Source organism: Ursus arctos, unplaced genomic scaffold (assembly GCF_023065955.2).
Source record: "Ursus arctos isolate Adak ecotype North America unplaced genomic scaffold, UrsArc2.0 scaffold_19, whole genome shotgun sequence".
In the NCBI taxonomy this organism is placed as follows: domain Eukaryota; kingdom Metazoa; phylum Chordata; class Mammalia; order Carnivora; family Ursidae; genus Ursus; species Ursus arctos.
Genome location: NW_026622863.1, coordinates 49,257,743 through 49,275,810, shown reverse-complemented (window position 1 = coordinate 49,275,810; position 18,068 = coordinate 49,257,743). Strand labels below are relative to the sequence as shown.

Below are 18,068 nucleotides of genomic sequence, written 5' to 3'. Positions count from 1 at the left end.
TCTCATCTCCTCCTGCTCTCCCCATCACTCACTCTGCTCACTCACTGGCCTCTTGGTGGGTCCTTGAACAAGCCAAGCGCCTGAGCCTCGGGGCCACTGCACCTGCTGTTCCCACTTCCTAGCACACCTTCCCTCAGAGATCCGCATGCCCTGCCCTCACTTCTGCCCAGCGACCAGCAACTCCATCCCTCCCGATCACCTTGACCCTGATTATTTTCCTCCTTGGTGCTTCTTACGACCGGACATAAAGTATATCTAAGTTACGAATCCTATTTTTTGTCTCTCCAGTAATACGTCAGCTCCCCTGAGAGCAAGACGTTTTGCCTGTTTTGTTCACGGCTGTGACCCGGGTGCCTAAAATAAGGCCTGGCACATCCTAAAGGCTCAGTAAATGTTTGCTAAGTGCAAAATTAAGAGACAGTGGCCAAAAGAGAGACTGAGAGATCAGGAAGAGACCAACACAGGGGAGGCGATAGGGCAAAGGGGACTCAACCAGTGAAGAAACAGGAAAGTAGGTGGGGTGTGGGGAGAGCAAGGTGGGGCTGTTGGGGCAAGATGGGGGAGGGAGAAGAAATGGAGAGAGAGCCGGGGAGGGGGGTGACGGAGGCGGGAGAGTGAGTCAGAGAGAGCCGAGGGAGGGACGGAGGCAGAGACCACACTGAGACAGGTCAGGGAGAGACAGAGAGGTGGAGACAGACGAGAGGAGGGGGAGAGAGGAGGGCTGAGAGGGAGACACAGAGACAGGGAGAGAAATTGAGGAATGGGGAGAAATGGAGCTGGGGAGAAGAGCGCGGGAAGCTAGAAAGAGAGCCCAAAGGGAACAGCGATGCAGCAGTCCCCATCTCCGACTCACCACTTGCTGGTGTCCAGAAGCTCTGGGCTGGCTTGATATCCCGTGGGGTCCAGGCTGTGGTTTTTGAATCCCTGAGGGACAGAGGTGGGTGGAGAGAAAGAACATGTGATGCTGTTCGAAAGGTTGCAGATCACTAGCTTATTTAATCCGCACGGAAACACTGTCAGTGCTATTATCACCTTCGTTTTACAGGATCAGGAAGGTTGAGGAACCTGCCCAAGGTCACACAGCTAGTGAGAGGAAGAGCGGGAATTTGAATCTGGGCATCTCGGCCCCAAAGTCAGTGCCCTTTAACCATCACCTGTGCTAACTATAAAGGGGTGCTGGGTTCTTGGGTTCCCCTTCAGTCTGGAGACCCCCTCTGGGAAATGGTGCTGGACCAGTAGAAGGGAGGAAACCAGAATGACTGACATTCTCAGCTGGGTCCTTATCCACAGATGTCCCAGCCTGAGGGAGGAGGCTCAGCTTCACTCTTCTGGGAAAGTCTCCAGTTCAAGGGAGGAGGCTAGACAGGAAAACTTTACTTCCTGCCTATAGGGCCCAATGCCCAGCCCAGAGCCAGGCCTCAGTCTTCCAAGTAGGAAGATAGATTCAACTACCTTTGGCTCCTTCAGCAGGACCTGAGTTTCTCTGCCTCGGTCTACCAGGAGCATTGCAGACCAGAGAGGTTGTATTCATCTTCAAAGGCAGTGCAGTGCTGAGAACTTCCTCTGTGATTTCCAGGGAGGCAGAGAAGCCCATCACCACCACCCCTGTCCACCCTCATCTCTCAGACCCCAGGACGAAGGCCTCATTCCCTCCCAGCAGCATCCTGACATCTCAGGGTGACTTAACTTCTGTCCCTGACACTGTAATTATACTAGTCACAATCCCCCCAAACCCCAAATCTTGCCTGAAATCATCCCACCTCTCTCCTCATCTCCTGTGCTGTTGATAGGAGGGCAGACCCTCTGCTTCTCTCCAAACGCACTCCTCTTCTGCTCCAGGTAAACAGAAAGCTGAGAAGTCCTTCACACTGTCTGACCTTCAACTGCCCTGTTGCAGATAAGCCTCCTCTCCCCCCCCAAAACGACATGATGGCGATGGGAGAAGGACCGCCCCCCATCCCTCACCACCACCCAGGTCAGGGGAGAATCCACCCAACCCACCAGGGCAAGAGAGACAAAGATCAGACGCCAGAAGACCTTCCCTTCACAAACTTGAAAGGGGAGACATCTCGCAAACAATACAACAAACACAGCACCAGACAGTTGGGGCTGGAGTTTATTGCAGGGGGACATATGGACACGGAGATTCAGAGAGGAGAACGGTGGGCTATGGGCTCGTACTCAGAATCCTACAGAGGGTGTCAGGAGGCAGAGGTCAGGATGGGGTCTGCCAGATGATGGAGGACCCCGGCCTGACGGCAGAGGAGCGAGGCACCGGGCCAGCTCCCCTTGGCCCCCCCATTCTTCTGGATGACGACTCCGGAGACGCTAGGCGATGTCATGAAGAGGGAGCCCGGGCCCAACCGGGTAACGGAGCATCCGCCGTGGGGGCGCCGGGCTCTCGAGGGCCGGCGATCCAGCTTGGGGTGGAAGGGAGGGTTACCCAGGTCCTCACCCCCCCGAGGCCTCCGGCGTCTCCCTGGGTGTCTGGCGGTTCGGACGGCGGCTGGGGTCGCTGTGGCGGCGGCGGCGGCTGAGCGGCAGCTCGAGCTGGGGTCGAGGCCCGCCGGGGGCTCCCAAGAGGCAGGAGACCGAGGCAGCGGCGGGCGCCGGGGCAGGCGGCGCGCCCGGACGGGCGGCGCACGGAGGGGACTGCGCGCTGGGCGGCGGGCCGCCGGGGCCCGCGGGGGGCCGCGTGGGAACCCAGATGAGACCGTAGTAGACGGCGAGCAGCACGGCAGCCAACGAGACGCAGAGGAAGTAGGCGCAGACCGGGGCGAGGCGCAGCCAGCGGCCCCGCGGGCCTTCGCTCAGCCCGGCGCCACCCGGGCTCTCGCCGCCGCCGCCCACGCAGCTCGTGCCCCGCATCCCCGCAGCCCACTGGGCTCCGCGCAGCGGCCCGCGCAGGCCCCGCCCCCGCCCCTGGGCCCGCCCCTCCCCAGACCCACCCCCTCAGAGGACCGCCTCCGCGTTCTAAGTCTACCTCGTCCAACCCCGCCCCCGCCAGCATAGTCACGCCCCCGAGAGGGCGGGTCTCCTCCGCGCTCTGGGCCCTCCCCCTCGCCATTCTCCAGCCAACCATTACAAGCTAAGGCTTAACTAGTGTTCCGACCCCACCCCTCACTTAGCTCTGACCCCGCCCCAGGCCTGCGAAGACAGCTCTCTGCTCTTTCGACTACCGCCAGGCTTCGGTGTGATGCCCACACCTCTTACCCGCGAGCCCGCCCAGCGCCTGGCCCCACCCTCCCCTTTCTGGCCTCCTCCCCCAGCCCTAACCTCGTCCCTTTTCGGGGCTCAGACTTCTCCCGGGCATCTAGACCCGCCTCCGAGCCCCACGACCTTGCGAGGTTCAGGCCTCACGAAGCAACCCCCCCCCTTCCTTAGCCGCAGGCCCGCTCCGCTTCTAACTTGCCTTTCTCTGAATCAGACTCGACTCTAGCATTCGAAGGCACCCACTTTTCTCCCTAGATCCACGCTCTCTAGTCCAGACTTTCCTCCGCCTCACTCCACTGGTTCTAGCACCGTACTGAACGCGCCCTCGACCGAGGGCTGAACCCCACACCCGCATCAGGAACTCCCATCCTAACCGGCTCTCGCGGCCCCATCCCACATCTACGGGCGTCCTATGTTCTAACTCCATCCACCAGAATTCTGGCCCCGCCCAGGCATCCTAACCACGCCCCCGGCGAGACCTTCTTAGTACTTAGTGTCCTGAGGTCTAAACACACCCCGAAGCTCCAGCTCTGCCCCACAACCCAATCACGCCCCTTCCCCAACTCCTCCCCACCACCCTGAATTTCTCCCTCTCCCTAAAGCCATGGGATCCAGAGCGGTCTCCGGGGAGCAGAGAGCGCAGCCTGGGAATCCAGACTAACCCCCTCCTGCCACCCCCACCCCATCAAGGCGGGGAAGCGTCAGTCCCCTCCCAGCAGCGTCTTCAGGAATTCGGGGAGGCCTGCGGGAGGGGGGGGGGGGAGGAAGACGTATCAGGGTAGTGGAGGAAGGAAGACCCCTTCCTCCCGCCTCTTCCGCCACGGAAAAGCCCGCCAAGCACAGCAACCCAGCCTGCCCTGCCAGAAACACAGTTCAAAGGTTAGCGGAAGCACTGCGTTTAATAAGAGACGGGGCCGGTGGCCAAGTAATTCCGAGTCCTGTGGAAGAGTCACCCGCTATCGGCCAGGCCCCAGAAATAAACTCCAGGAGGCGGCAATCTAGGCCTGGGGACCGGCACCTAGCCCCCCATGGCTTCCATTAGGTGGGTAACTCGGGGGCGTCTCAGCCCTCCCGGTGCCACGGCGCCCCCGATTTGTGAGACTGGACTATTGCCCTGGCCCCACCCCGTTCACTGTCCCTGGCTCCGCCCCCCTTACATTTAACCCTCTCCTGGCGGGAGTGTGACGGAAGCAGAGGACAGAGGAGCAAGGCGGCGGGAGGTTAGTGCAGAGCGCGGAGGCCACAGTCGGCGGGCGCAGTCAGCGGGCGGCCCCCGGTGGCGGAGCGGCCGCCACCACCTTGCAGAAACGCACCCTCTGGAAGTCGGTGATCTCCGCGGTCTCCTGGCCTTCGGTGCCCGCCTCTGGGGAGAGAAGGGGCAGTCAGCGGAGGGGACGGTCCCCCCACCCTCCACCCGGACACCCTCCGTCCAGTTCCGTCTCTGATCCCAACTGAGCCCGGCTGCAGTCGCCCTGAGCTAAGTGGTCTATGGGCCTCAGACTCCTTTAATCTTCACAGGGGACCCACAAGCTGCATGCACCCCAACAGAACCCTGTTTACAATCGAGAAAAATCATCTGGGATAGCGAGATTATGGTCACCCTAAACTCTGTCCTCTCGCACCCCAGCCGCCCCCGCACGCTCCCACGGGCATAAACTAATTCCATCACGCTCGCCCTATTGAACCTGTCCCTCTCTGCCCTTGCCCACCAGAGTGCTGACCAGATCTTCCTTGGCTCTGCCCCAGACTCTAACCCCGCTCCTGGGAAGGTCCCTGGTTGGCAACCTGGCTTGCGGTGATGGAGGTGGAGACGGGGTTGGGCCGGACATTCTAATGGAATCTGCATTTCTATTCTAATTTACCCTACTTGGTTAGACCTCAAAACTCCAATCCTGCCCACAGCTACATCCATGATTCTACCCCTCTCCCATTCTTACTTTTGACCTATTTAAATTCCTAGTCCTGCCTTCAGCCCCTGCCCCTTGAACCTAGCCCCGCCCCATTACTCTTAGATTACTTCCTCAAACCCCTGGGGTCCACCTCCAAATCCCAACCCCACCCTGGCTCCACCTCCTCACCTCTCCTCACCCTAGCGCCCCAGAGATTCTCCACTTAGCTCCACCCCCTTGACCTTGCCTCCAGTCTCACAATATCCTAGCACGGTAGCCTTATCCCCAGGTCCACCGCTACCCCCACGTACCCAGCTCCACTCTATCCTACTCTCCCCAAACCTTCCCCTAAGCCCCGGAGGGAGAAAAAGAGGAAGGAAGAAGGCCATCTCAGGCCCCATCCACTCCCCCACCTGGAGCTGCCTCAGACCCTTCCTCTTCAGCTTTCTGGGTTCCTGGGAGGCTGGGCCCACTCTCCAGGGAGGCAGGGGCTGGCTGGTCACCTCCTGGGGAAGGGGGAGGCCCAGTCAAGCCCCTACCCCTCCAAATTTCCCCCCACCCTGACAGAAGGCCCTGGGAGGGGGGAGGGGTGTTCAAGGACACACTTGGGGAATATCATTTGAGGACGTGAACTCTTTATTGGGGAGGGGGCTCTGTGGCCCAGAGCAGGGGGGGGGGGGCATTTCAGAGACAGGCATGGACTGTCCTCCCTAGCCACCAGGGCGGTGGGGCACACAGGGTCCCGGGGCCCAGCCCCTGACGTTCCCCCCTGCAAGTGCAGCCCTCGAGCACACACACACAAGCAGCCAGCTTCATGCATTTCCGAAAGGCCAGGCCTCACCCGCAGACAGGTCACTGGCCGGGTGGGCATCCCGGGGAGAATTCAGCTCCATCTCTTCACCCCAGTCAGACACGGGCTGGTGGTCCCCAGGGGGTGAAAAGGGGCTAGAAGGCGTGGCAGGGGCCTGGGGCAGTGGCGGGGGCTCCTCTGGCCCGGACTGCTCTTTGTCAGCCTGCTCACCGGTGGGACTTCCGGTGCGGCTTCTGGTAGGGCTTCCGGTGGGCTCAGCCTCTTGGGGTTGATGGTCTTGGGCTGGTTCTTCTTCCTCCTCATCAGCCTCCTCTTCTTCCTCAATCTCCTCTTCCTCCTCTTCCTCACTCACGTCTTCCCACTCCTCATCCTCCCCCTCGTCCTCCTCCCCCTCGACCTCCTCCCCCTCATCCTCAGGGGGCCGGTGGGCAGGAGGAGCTGGGGTCTCGAACGGCTGTGGGGAACACAAGGCAGGTCGGGGAGAAGGGGTGGGCCCTGAGCACCCCCACGCCCCCTGCCCAGAGATGACAGCCCGCCTTACCTGTGTGGGTGTCTCCTCAGGTGGAGTGGGCTGTGGGGCCTCAGGGGCTGGGGACACTGCCTCCTTCGTCTCCCAGCGGTCATCATGGTCACTGGAGGGGACAGAGAAAAGGGGTGAGGCCTGGGTGCCTGGGAAGAAAGGGCTTCCCACCTCCAGGTCCTCCCCAGAGAAGAACTACAAAATTCAGCTCAGGGCGCGAGGGGGCTGTTGGTTTCCAGGTGAGGAGCCTGAATGTTGGAGCGCTGAGGAAGAAATGGTGGGCGTGTGGCCCCAGCTGTCAGGGACAAACAGAGGGGCACCAGATTGCAGAAGAGAAAATGAGTGAAAGGAGACAAAGGGAGAGATGGAGATAAAGCAGAGAGCTAGGCCCCAACTCCCGAAAAGCAAGAGCCTGACCCAGAGAGAGACAAGTAGCCGAGAACAGACAGAGACGAGACAGCACAGACCTGCCCCCACATACAGGAGTCAGAACAACCGTGGAGAGAGCCAAACAGCCTTGCTGGGGGCGTGGGGTGTTCACAGACCAAGGGAAGGGGTGTCCCCACCTGTAGGCACGAGGGGCTGCCTTGGTCTGGGGTCGGCTACTCTTCCTCCTCCTGCGGCTGACCTCAGCTTTGTGCTGGGACAGGAACTCCCTGAAAGTAGGGGGCTTGGGGGGCCGAGTCCAGGCCTGGTCATCTGCAACAGAACCCAGGAAGAAACAGGGATGGGGGACATGGCACAAAGTCACCCCCATGCCTGGCCCTGCCAGCTGCCCCCCCCCCACCTGAGGACACCTACTCACCATAGCGGTGGGATGGCTCAAGGGCAGCAGCTGGGCCATCCTTGAACCTGGGGACAAGAGGGGGTGAGAACACAGCTGGGGGAACAGCAGGAGCAAGAGGGGTAGGGAGAGAGATGGGGGCCAGGGTCAGAAATCAAGATCATAGAAGGAGAGATGGTCAACCAGAGGGGGTTACTGATTAGAAAGCAGACAGGATCAGGTGATGGACAAGAAGCAAACTTGACATTGTAGTGACAAATACAGAGAGAAAAAACTCAGTATTTGACCACTGGAAACAAAAATTTAGAAAGCACATGACCCCCAGTTTCCGGTCTGGACTCAATTCCTATCACTGTCTTCCATCTCCCCGGCTAAGCAGAGTCTCCTACCACACAGAGCTCCTGCCTCAGGGCCTTTGCACCTGCTTTTCCTGGGACACTTCCCCAGACCTTTCAGTGGCCTGCACCCTCACCTCTCTCCAGGACTCAGCTCAGACCCTCCAAAACACTTGTCTAAAGTAATCACGTATTATTATATACATATCACCGAAGTCTAAAACAAGAGCCTCCATCCCTCTCTGTACTCTTGTTCGCTGTTCTTCGTGACCCGCCACTGGATCTAGTGCCCACCTTTCCAACTAGACTCTAGGTTCCCAGAAGGCAGAAGTGTTTTGTTCACTACTGTATCCCCATCACCTTTCATGACACAGAGGAGGGACTCAATAAATATCTGCCGACTGGCTCAGTCGGTTAAGCAGCTGCCTTCAGCTCAGGTCATAATCCCAGGGTCCTGGGATCGAGTCCCTCCTGGGGCATCCTGCTCGGTGGAGAGCCTGCTTCTCCCTCTCCCTATGCCCCTCCCCTGGCCTGTGCGCTCTCTCTCAAATAAATAAAATCTTTTTTTAAAAAAGAAACATTTGCTGACGAAATCAAAGCACGCGTGCATTAATGAGACTTGCTGCAGGCTGCCTTTGGGACACAAGAGGATAAACCATGACTTACTCTCGCTCTTAACCCTGAGAACGTCTCCCTAAAAGCCTCAGATCAGCTACAGTATCTGTGCAAAGTATTCCTCACACTTGCACAAGCTTGGCTCACAATCCACAAACGAATGCTCTGACCACTGGGCACACAGACAACAGCCTCTCTCTCCAGCCAGCGCCAACGATAAACGTGACCGGCGTGAAAACTTCCAAAGCAGCAAAGGGTACGGGACGCCATAAAAATGACAACAGTAGGGGCGCCCGGGTGGCTCAGTCGGTTGGGTGTCTGACTCTTGATCTCGGCTCCAGTCATGAACTTGGGGTCGTGGGATTGAGCCCCGTGTGGGGCTCTGCACTCCACAGACAGTCTGAGGATTTCTCTCTCTCTCCCCCTCTGCCCCTCCCCCAGCTCCCACTCTCGCGCTCTAAAAAAATAAAATAAAATAAATAAACTACAGCTGCAGATCTTAAGATTGCTATTGGCCGGCTTTTTGGTACGAAAGTTGGCCTTCCTGTCAATGACACAGACTAGAGCTTCGCTTTAAGTTGGACTAACTGGATGTTTCCTGGGACCCGAAAGGGGACCCGGTCAGATAAGGGTCAAAGTGCCACCTGGATAAGCAGTTTGGGTTGGGGGCAGGGGTGCGATTTCAAGGTCTAATCACTGTTCGCCCTTCCTCACGCCTTCCTTGTTCAGAATTTCCTTCCGTGCCCTTGGCCAGGACACTACCGCACTACCACCGATGAGAGCAGCTGGGTCTGTCGCTAACAGAATGGGAAGTGTGTCCACCTCCCTCCCGCACATCTGCCAATGCCATGACCGGCACCTTCTCCGGAGAGCGGTTCCCGCCTGAACCCCAGAATGAACCCACAGGGAGCAGAACTGAGCTGAGCCTGCACTGGGGAGCCAAGCCCAGCTGGACCCACAGCTTAAAGCCCAGCCTGGATCAGCCAAACCCGGCTGCCTGTGAACACATAAGAAAGAAATGGTCTTTAAAAGGAAAAAAGAAAGAAAGAAAAGAAATGGTTTTATACGCCGGAGTTGGTCGTGGTTTACACAGCACAGCGACTGCTAACGGATACACACGGCGGGACACCACAGAGAGACAAAGGAGTAAGTCAGGGTCAAGGTCAAGGAGCCAGACAGGGGCAAGCAGAGGGGACACTCACATCCCCTCAGTCTTCTCAGCATCCCACTCCCGCCGCCACTGGCCGGTGGGCTTGCGGTGTCTCTGCAGCCGCTCCTGGTCAATCTTCTCCCTCTCCTGCTTCCAGCGCAGGTACTCCGACCGCTCCCGGCCCGTCATGGACAGCGTCATGTCACCAGTGCCACCCAGGCCGGCCCGGCGGCCCTGCCCACCCACAGACAGGCAGTCAGGGCCCCGTTCCCCAAGCCGGCCCACACCAGCCTCCCCCATGCCCACTGCTCTGAAGTAGGGCCGTGCTCAAGGTCACGGGGGAGGCGACAGAGCGGAGGCTGGAACCAGGTCTGCTCACGTGGCACCTCCACAGAGAGAGACCATCCCAGATGTGTCTCTGAAGTAGCATCCCACTCTATCCCCTCTCCCTGCTGGATCTTTCTTCACAACGTCTGGCGCTCCCTGACACCCTACTGTATGTTCGTCTATACAGTGCCCCCCCCCAATCAATTTCATCAGGGCAGGGGCTTGGCCTTAAGACTCAGTCCCAGTGGGCGCCTGGGTGGCTCAGTCGTTAAGCGCCTGCTTTTGGCTCAGGTCATATCTCAGGGTCCCGGGATCGAGTCCCTCGTCGGGCTCCCTGCTCAGCGGGGAGTCTGCTTCCCACTCTCCCTCTACCCCCTCCCCGCTCGTGCTCTCTCTTTCAAATAAATCTTCTTTTTTTTAAGATTTAATTTATTTATTTGACAGAGAGAAACACGGCAAGAGAGGGAACACAAGCAGGGGGAGTGGGAGAGGGAAAAGCAGGCTTCCTGCTGAGCAGGGAGCCCGATGTAGGGCTCGATCCCAGGACCCTGGGATCATGACCTGAGCTGAAGACAGACACCCGTCAAATAAATAAAATCTTAAAAACACAAACAAACAAAAACAACAACAAAACAAGACTCAGCCATAGCACCTGAGCCTGCCTGCGTCCAGCGCCCAAAAGGTCCCAATAAACATCACTGACGTGAGCAAGAGAGAACATCGTCCAAAAGGTGCCATAAAGCTCTAAGAGGAAAGCCCCATGGTGCCTGCACAAGAACAGACCATCAGCTTAGGGCTGAAAGACGGGGTGGGGAGGCTGCCCCTCCCTGCTGTCTTGGCCCCTACTGGGCCCGGCGCTCGGGCACACCCCCGATCAACATATGCCACAGGAAGGACAGACCGGCTGCAGACTGGTGTCCCAGCCGCCGGCACCTACCTGCCGCTCCTGCTCCAGGCCACAGCGCACCCGCTCGAAGTCGGGGCCCCCCCAGTTGCGCCCGTGCCGGCGGCTGCCTTCCCGGCGGTCCCGCTCAGGCTCCTCGAGGGGCCCACTGCGTCGCCGGGGGTCGTCCAGGAAGTTCCGCACCGGGTTGGGCTCCAGCACACCTTCCTGCGGGCACAGGGAGTTGCGGGGGGCGGGGGTTGGAGGGCTCACCAGGGCCCCGGCCGCTCCGCCCCGCCACGGGATACCCACGGCACTGACCCGCTGATTGCGCTCGTACTCCGCAATCTTCTCCATCTCCTCGTTCATCTTCTCGATGTTCTGCCGCCGCCGCTCCTCCCACTCCTGGTGGCAGGTAGAACACAGAGACAGACACGCCGGGGGTCAGGAAGAACTGCACGACCCAGGCGTGTGTTAGCATCTGCGCAGAAGAATGACCACAGCAGGCCTGAGACTCTCCACAGACAGGCCTGCTTGCAAGGCCGGCTCTCGGCTGGCATCTGGGAATTCAGCTCCCAGCATGTTCCTGGGCAAAGGTTAGCTCTAAAGGGGGCTCAAGGTGCCTCGGCTGTCTGTGCAAACGGGATGGTACAGCTGAACACCTGCTTTCCTTCTGGGGTCTGGAATTTGGGTTTGTACGAGGCAGAGGGGACCTACGTGACGAGCACCCAATAAAAACCCCAGGTAGATGGTCTCCAGGGAGTCCCTAGTAGCCAGCCCTTCACAGGTGTCGTCACGATTCAACACCAGAGGAATTAAGGGCACCGTGAGGTGTGGCTACAGCGAAGAGAACACTCGGGAACCCACACCTGATCCCCTCCAGACGTCATCCCCTGCGCCTTCTCCCCTCGGTTTCGCATTGTAATAAATCTCAGCTGTCAATCTTTCTAGGGGAGTACTGAACCTGGAAGAGGAGCTGGGGACCCCGACACGCCGTGACTGCCACAGAAATGATGCCAGGAATAGCAGTAATAACTTGGCAGATGGCGAGGTGACCCCCCGCCCCACAATCCGTTCTCCCCTTCTTCCGTGGCAACAGAATTTTAGATGAGCACACGGCCAAGCTGCTGGAGAGGACATTTTCATCCCCAGGGCTCGGCACACGGGAGAGAAATATTCAACTTCCACTTGGGTTAAGCCATGGTATTTTGAGGTCTTTCGGGGACGGCAGCTTAACGTGTACAAACCATAAAACATCCGTAAGTGATGTTCTCCAAGCGTTTCCTCTGAGGATGTCAATGCCTGACGTCCCAGAACGCTCCCAATACCCTTGAAACCTAATTATTATTCCCCTGAGAACCCAGAGGCTCCCAGGGGGAAGTGAGCTGCCCAAGGACAGGGAACTAATCAAACCAAGTCGACCCCAAGTCCATGGTGGGCCCTGAGCCACTCCGCGAGCCAGCCTCCCAGCCCACTGACCTGCGCATCAGGGCAGGAGAGCAGTTACGGTGAGAACATTACTGCTCCCCACGAATACATCCAGGCTTCAAGACAGAGTAAGACAGAGCGAAAAAAGGAGTGCGCGTGCATAGCTGTACTGGACAGAAACACTGCGCCAGAAGGAGAGAGGAAAGAGACAGGGCAAGAGAAGGCTGGGGGCGGGGAGCATGCAGCAGACAGAGTGAAACAAGGGGAGATAAAAAGACAGGGAGAGTGCAGAAGCACTGGTCAGGGGGAGGGAGGGAGGGAGGGAGGAATGAGAGAAAAAGCAAACGGAGGCACTGAAAAACTCGATGGGAGAGACTGAGAAAGACGGACAAACGGACACCGGTCCATTTGAGAGTAGGACCAAAGACACAGTAAGAGCCTCCGCCAGATGACTCCGGACTGCCCCGGGCTTCTACCTTAGATTTGCGGTCGGCAGCTGAGGCATCTCCAGCTCCGGAGAGATGAGGGGACCCCCTGCCCCGGCCCCTCCGGCCGCGGCCCCCAGCTCCTCCTCGAGGCTGTTCCCCAGAACTGTCCTCCCAGCTGCGGGCCGCCCAGCCCATGCCTGCCCGGCCTCCTTGCTGGGGGGGCGTCCGGCCTCCCTTGCTGGCCCCTGGGGGTCGCGGGGTCCCAGGAGACCTCCGAGAGGGACCCAAGTTCTTCTCCTGGAGGAGGGAAGGGAGGAAAAGTACAGTCACTGGGATGAGGAGACTAGGACACCCAAGCCCAGAGGGCAGCTGTGAGATCTGAGGCTGCCCACAGGGCTGGGGCAGCTGGCATGGGAGGGCTCTCAGGCCCCAGGTCTCAACTCTCACCCCCTCCCTGTCCTGATGGGTCCCCCCACCCCAGTGTGGAGCTCACCGCCTCAACTGCCACATTCTCCTTCTCCACCAAGCGGCCCTTCCGGGGAGCTGTCACGGCTACTCCCTCGAGTTCAGCTTTTTTCCGGTCCTCCTCAATCTCCTAGGAGCAAACATCAGCAGGAGGAGAGCATCAGGGCTCCTGGCGCCAGACGGATTCCCACAGCCCCCTGAACTTCCCCCAAGATTAGCCCCCACCTAGGCCTCTCTCCTGAGCTCCAGGCAAGAAAGCTGGTCACTTCAGCATCTTCCCCCTCACCGCACCACACTATTCCCCTGCTCAGAAGCCTCCCGTGGTACCCATCTCTGAGCAGGAGCCAAAGGCTTCCCCACAGCCTACGGGGCCCTACGGGGTTTGGCCTCATGACTACTCTGACCTCAGCCCTCACCCTCTCCCCTTCTTCTCCCCCATCACTCACTCTGCTTTTCTCACTGTTCCTGGAACATACCAGGCTCAGACCTGCCTCAGGGCCTTTGCACCTACTGTCCCCTCTGCTGGGAACACTCTTCCCCCAAAGAGCCTTCGGTCCTTCACCTCCTTCAGGTTTCTGCTCCTGAAATGTCCCCTTCTCGGAGAGGCCTTCCCTGTCCAGCTTACAGAAACCACCTCCCCTGCCATTCTCTTGGCCCTTCCCCTGTTCAGTACCTGGCATTATATGTATTTTGCCTATTGTCTGCCTTCCCCCTTGCAACAGAAGCTGCCTGAAGACAAGGGAATCTGGCTATTTTGTTCACTGATGTATACCCCAAACCTAGAACAATCTGAAACACACAACAGAAACTTGATATGCTTTTTTTTTTTTAAGTAATGAATGAATGCATGAAATATGAATAAATGAAACCCACTCTTCTTTCCAGGTCACTTCTCTGGAACAGCCCTGCCAAATACTCTGGCACTTTTGGCAAGGACCTGGGCTGCATCCTGGCCCCTCCCTTCTCCTCCCCACCTCCACCACCGCCTGTCCCTGAGCCCTCCCAACAGCCGTGTCCGGGGCCAGGCACATCCTCTCCTTCCTCCTTGGTCTCTGGGCTCCGGTATCACCTCCTCCCACCCGACACCACAGAGCAGCCAGGGGGCTCTTCCTAAAACACGATTCTGACCTGATCCCACTCCTGCTCAAAGCCCTCCAGGGTTCCCCAGTGCCCTCCAGAGAAAGTCCACACTCTCAGCCTGGCTGCCAGAGTCAATATCCCTCCACTGACCCTCCAACTTTAAGCTCCGAGTTTTTGCACAAACTGTTACCTCTGCTTGAAACACATTCGGCTCTTCTTTATAGCTGGCTAACTCACCCTTCAGGTCTCAAATCTCCTCCTCTGGGAAGCCCTGTCTAATATCCCCCAGACTGGATGAAGAGCACCCTCTGGGCCCCCCACACCCCTGAACTCCTGCAGCCCAACCCAGCCCACTCTGAGTCATCACTGCCTGAAGAACGGTCTCTGCTCCCACTGGATTGTGAACTCTGGACTGTCAAGTCTGGAATGACCTCAGGGCTGTCTCAGTCAGAGCTATATCCCCAGCAACACTCAGCCTAGAGCCTGGCAGTAAAGACCCTGGTGGGTATTCATGTATGAATGATGGAATGATGGAATGAAGGAAGGAATGGGAGGCTAAGGCCTTTGGCTTTTATCCTGAGAGTGATGGGGAGCCATGAAAAGGTTTGAAGGAAGGGAGAGGTGAGGGAAACTCACTGCGGGGAGGAGAGGGGATGGGGTCTCCCAGGGCGGGGCTAGGGCACCTGGTAGCGCCGGATGAGGGCCTCATTCTTTCGCCGAAGGGCCTCGATCCTCTTGTCCAACTCAGCATCCTTCTCCTCCTTCGATTTCAGATCCAGTGTGGCTGACTGAGAGAAGGAAACAGTTGAGAGACAGTAAAAAAGAAAACCTATAACCACCCCAGTGCCATTCGATCCAGGGTCTGAGTCTTGGGTCCCCTCCTCCCAAGCCCTCTGACCCAAAAGTCAGATTCCAGAGACCCCACTTTCCATCTCACCATTCCACTGGCAAGCTGGGGCCAGTGTCCCAGCAAACCTCCCCTGTAGAATGTGGACACAGCACTGGGGATTCCTGAGGGCAGAGAGAAAAGAAGGACTAAGGCCAATGCCTCCCCAGTCTGCTTCCATCTCACCCACACTGGGGACTCCTCTCAAACACACATGCACATAAACACCACACCACTTGCACCCCCAAGAGAATTCTTTTTTTTTTTTTTAAGATTTTATTTATTTATTTATTCAACAGAGACAGAGACACCCAGCGAGAGAAGGAACACAGCAGGGGGAGTGGGAGAGGAAGAAGCAGGCTCATAGCGGAGGAGCCTGATGTGGGGCTCGATCCCATAACGCCGGGATCACGCCCTGAGCCGAAGGCAGACGCTTAACCGCTGTGCCACCCAGGCCCCCCCCCAAGAGAATTCTAGCCCTCGATCCCACTCCCTCTTCTTGTGTTAGCCCAACCCTTACTTGGAAAAATTTAAATCCCACCACCTCCCAAACATTTGTGCCCACCCAATCCCTACTTAAAAACACTAGAGTTGCACGCACCTTGGGAAAGTTCTGGTCCCACCTTACAGCTTAAGGAAACATCCAACACTGCTCCCTTCCAAAGGAAGATTCTAGTCCAGCCTCCACACCCCAGTACTGGGAATTTTAACCCAGGCCTCCATTTCCTGAGAGCTTTAGATACATCTTCTCGCCCCCAATCTGTACAAGATTCTAGGCCCACCTTTCTGTCTCACCCTGGTGCCACTCCATCCCCGTGAACACCCTAAATACACCTCTTTCCCAGGAACGGTTCAAAATAACCCCACACAAAAACAAGCTCGAACCCTGTGCCTACAGGTTGCCCCGACCCTGGGAGAACACTTTAAACCCACGCCTCCCTCTGTGATGTCTAGCCCCGCCTTCAACATCCCGAGAGAGGTACCGCTGCCTCACCAACAGCCCCGCAAAGATTCCGAAAACAAGCCCGGTGCCCACAGGAGAGGCTTCCCGGACCTGGCTCAACCTCCCCAAGGACTACCCTACCCGCCCCAGCGCGGACAAAACTTGCCGGCCCTCGCGTACCTTTGCAGGAAAAAGCTCCAGCCTCCACCTGGTCCGGAAGGCCACGGCCCCGCCCCACGCCAGGATCAACTTTCTCGCCCCGCCTTTCCCGCTAGACCTCTGACCCCGCCCACACGCGCGTCGTTAATCTGACCCCGCTGCTGACTTTCCCAGCCAATCCCCCCCCCGGCCCGCCCCCTGGGTCCCCAGGCAAGAGCCTGAACCCGCCCCCTATTCCGGCGTTATTACACCGGCCCCGCCTCCGATTTGCCCAGCCAACCTCCCGGTCACGCCCCCTGCTTCCCAGCCCCGCCTCGTCGCGTCAAACTATGGCCCCGCCCCCAGCCCCCCCAGCCGAGGTTCTGGCTCCGGCTCCAGCTTCCGCGCCGACGCTGTGACCGCGCCCGGGGCTCCGGCAAAACTTTCCGGCTCCACCCCCAGCATTCCCAGCCAGCACCCTGGTCCCGCCCCCTGCCACCCACAACTTTTTTGGCCCCTCCCCCTCCCTCGCGCCAGCCTCGGAAATCCGAGCCGACGATGTGGACCCACTTCAAGCTCAGGCAAAACTTTCTGGCCCCGCCCCCAGCACGTTCGTCCAGCGTCTCGGCCCCGCCCCCTAGCTCTCCGAGAAATGTTTTGGCTCCGCCCCCAGCCCGGGCACAACTTTTCAGCCCCACCCCCATCTGCCCACCCACGCCCCGGCCCCGCCCACAGCCTGGCCCTCCCGGGTCCTACCCACCCGCCGCCGTCCCGCCCCACCAGCGCCCCGCCTAGCTTCCCATGTGGGCGTCCAGTCCCCGCCCCCCGCAGAGTACTCTGACCCCGCCCCGCGGGCTCCTCGCTGCCCCGCCCGCACCCGCTCCCGCTCCCCCCACGTGGGGCGCCAGGCCCCGCCCTCTCCGGGCGCGCTCCCGGCCCCCTCCCCCGGTCACCTGTCCCGGAGACCCCGCGGCGTCCGCGACTCCGGCTCCGTCGGCCTCCGCGTCCGCAGCTCCCGGGCCGCGCGCGTCACTTCCCGCCCGCACCACGTGAAGAGGGGAACTAAAGAGGGTCACTTCCGGTCCTGCCGGCCCGTTTCCGGGAGCCTTAAAGGCGCCGCGCCGCCGAGGGTGCGGGCGGGAGTGTGTCTAGGTGGTCCGCAAGGGTGTTCTGGAAGCTTGCTTAACTTCGTTTGGCCTAGATTACCTCCTTCCAGGGAAAGGACACATCATCCTCTCTCTGGCCTTTACCTGCTTCCTCTTTCCTGGTTCCAATAAATAGGTACCAGGCACGGGGCAATGACTCCTGGCAGACTGACCTGCCAGGCTTGTGCTGGGGGTGGGTGGGAAACCCCTCACCCTCCTGCCAGTGAAACCTTAGAGTTAGTTGTAGAAGCTTAAATTTTTCAACCGATAGAATCTTTCCTTCATTCTCTAAATCTGCATTGAGTGCCAGGCTGGGGGAGGCGGGATGCATAGGGAGGAGGGGAGTCAAGGCGATGAACAAGGCAGACCCCAGCCCTTCTCTGGTGAGGGAAGGCACAAGTAAATGTGAAATGACAGAAACAGAAATGTGGGAGATATCTTACAGAGGGGCCTGCGGGTAAGAGGCGGTGGCTGTCCAGGCAGAGAACACACAGCCTGTGCAAAGGCCCTGTGGTGAGTGAGCTCTGTGCATTCCAGGAGCAGGAAGAAGCTCCGAGAGGGATCAGCTGGATTTTGCTACAGAGGCCAGGGGGTTACATGCATTAACCAAAAATTTGATGTAATGAACCTATCCTTAAAATTGATAAAAAGCATTGACAATTATAATTAGGCAGACCAGATTCCCTGAGGTTGCTGGTAATTTTATCTTGTGATTTAAAACGGGGAGAGTAGAAGTACCTGGTAGTCCCTCGTTCCTTATTAGGTTATTGTTAATAGCCTTTCAAAGACCTTTTCTACATACACAACTGAATTTCTTGTAACTCCCCAAATACCTGCCAAGTTCACTATATACTGCTTCAGTTCTTTATTCAGATGTTAGCTCCACTTAGGGGCCTGCCTTGAAGCCGCGGGTTTGAAAATTGCAAAACTTCCCATCCCTTTTCTTCCTCCCACTCTACTTTTCCATTTTACTGTTCACCCTCTGAACTAGCCAATGTCTTACTTACTTCTCTTGTTCTCTGTCTGTC

General features: G+C 58.3%; 2 protein-coding genes and 1 long non-coding RNA gene across 11 annotated transcripts; 1 reads left to right on the top strand and 2 right to left on the bottom strand.

Annotated features, from left to right (window-relative positions):
• Window positions 1-1,483: 1,483 nt before the first annotated feature.
• INAFM1 (InaF motif containing 1) lies at window positions 1,484-2,901 on the bottom strand. Its single transcript, XM_026481971.4, has one exon. The coding sequence runs from the start codon at window positions 2,866-2,868 to the stop codon at window positions 2,452-2,454; it is 417 nt and encodes a 138-aa protein (XP_026337756.2). The 5' UTR covers window positions 2,869-2,901; the 3' UTR covers window positions 1,484-2,451.
• Window positions 2,902-2,960: 59 nt separating this feature from the next.
• Window positions 2,961-16,944, bottom strand: CCDC9 (coiled-coil domain containing 9). Of its 9 annotated transcripts, XM_044378173.3 has the most exons (15): window positions 16,849-16,944; window positions 14,866-14,939; window positions 14,612-14,716; window positions 12,877-12,978; window positions 12,432-12,680; window positions 10,849-10,932; window positions 10,582-10,755; window positions 9,370-9,551; window positions 7,239-7,285; window positions 7,000-7,132; window positions 6,455-6,545; window positions 5,944-6,367; window positions 5,516-5,608; window positions 4,527-4,576; window positions 2,961-3,955 (listed from the first exon to the last, which is right to left on the bottom strand). In XM_044378173.3, the coding sequence occupies exons 2-15, from the start codon at window positions 14,866-14,868 to the stop codon at window positions 3,938-3,940; spliced, it is 1,755 nt and encodes a 584-aa protein (XP_044234108.2). In that variant the 5' UTR covers window positions 14,869-14,939; window positions 16,849-16,944; the 3' UTR covers window positions 2,961-3,937. The 9 variants fall into 9 exon arrangements, with proteins under 9 accessions (XP_044234108.2, XP_044234110.2, XP_057170499.1 ...); XM_044378175.3 differs by lacking the exon at window positions 5,516-5,608; XM_057314516.1 differs by lacking the exon at window positions 5,516-5,608 and having other exon boundaries at window positions 6,124-6,367.
• Window positions 4,041-11,473, top strand: LOC130544144 (uncharacterized). Its single transcript, XR_008960162.1, has 2 exons — window positions 4,041-4,255; window positions 8,897-11,473. It is a non-coding gene; the product is annotated as an uncharacterized LOC130544144 (long non-coding RNA).
• Window positions 16,945-18,068: the final 1,124 nt, after the last annotated feature.

Excerpts from the sequence above, each read along its gene's own strand:
- CCDC9 (XM_044378177.3), bottom strand. Across the intron at positions 12,979-14,611 it reads CCCTCATCCGGCGCTACCAG|GAGATTGAGGAGGACCGGAA; the intron begins GTGCCCTAGCCC and ends GTTTGCTCCTAG. Across the intron at positions 9,552-10,581 it reads GCCTGGAGCAGGAGCGGCAG|GGCCGCCGGGCCGGCCTGGG; the intron begins GTAGGTGCCGGC and ends GTGGGTGGGCAG.
- INAFM1 (XM_026481971.4), bottom strand. The coding sequence starts at position 2,868 with ATGCGGGGCACGAGCTGCGTGGGCGGCGGCGGCGAGAGCCCGGGTGGC.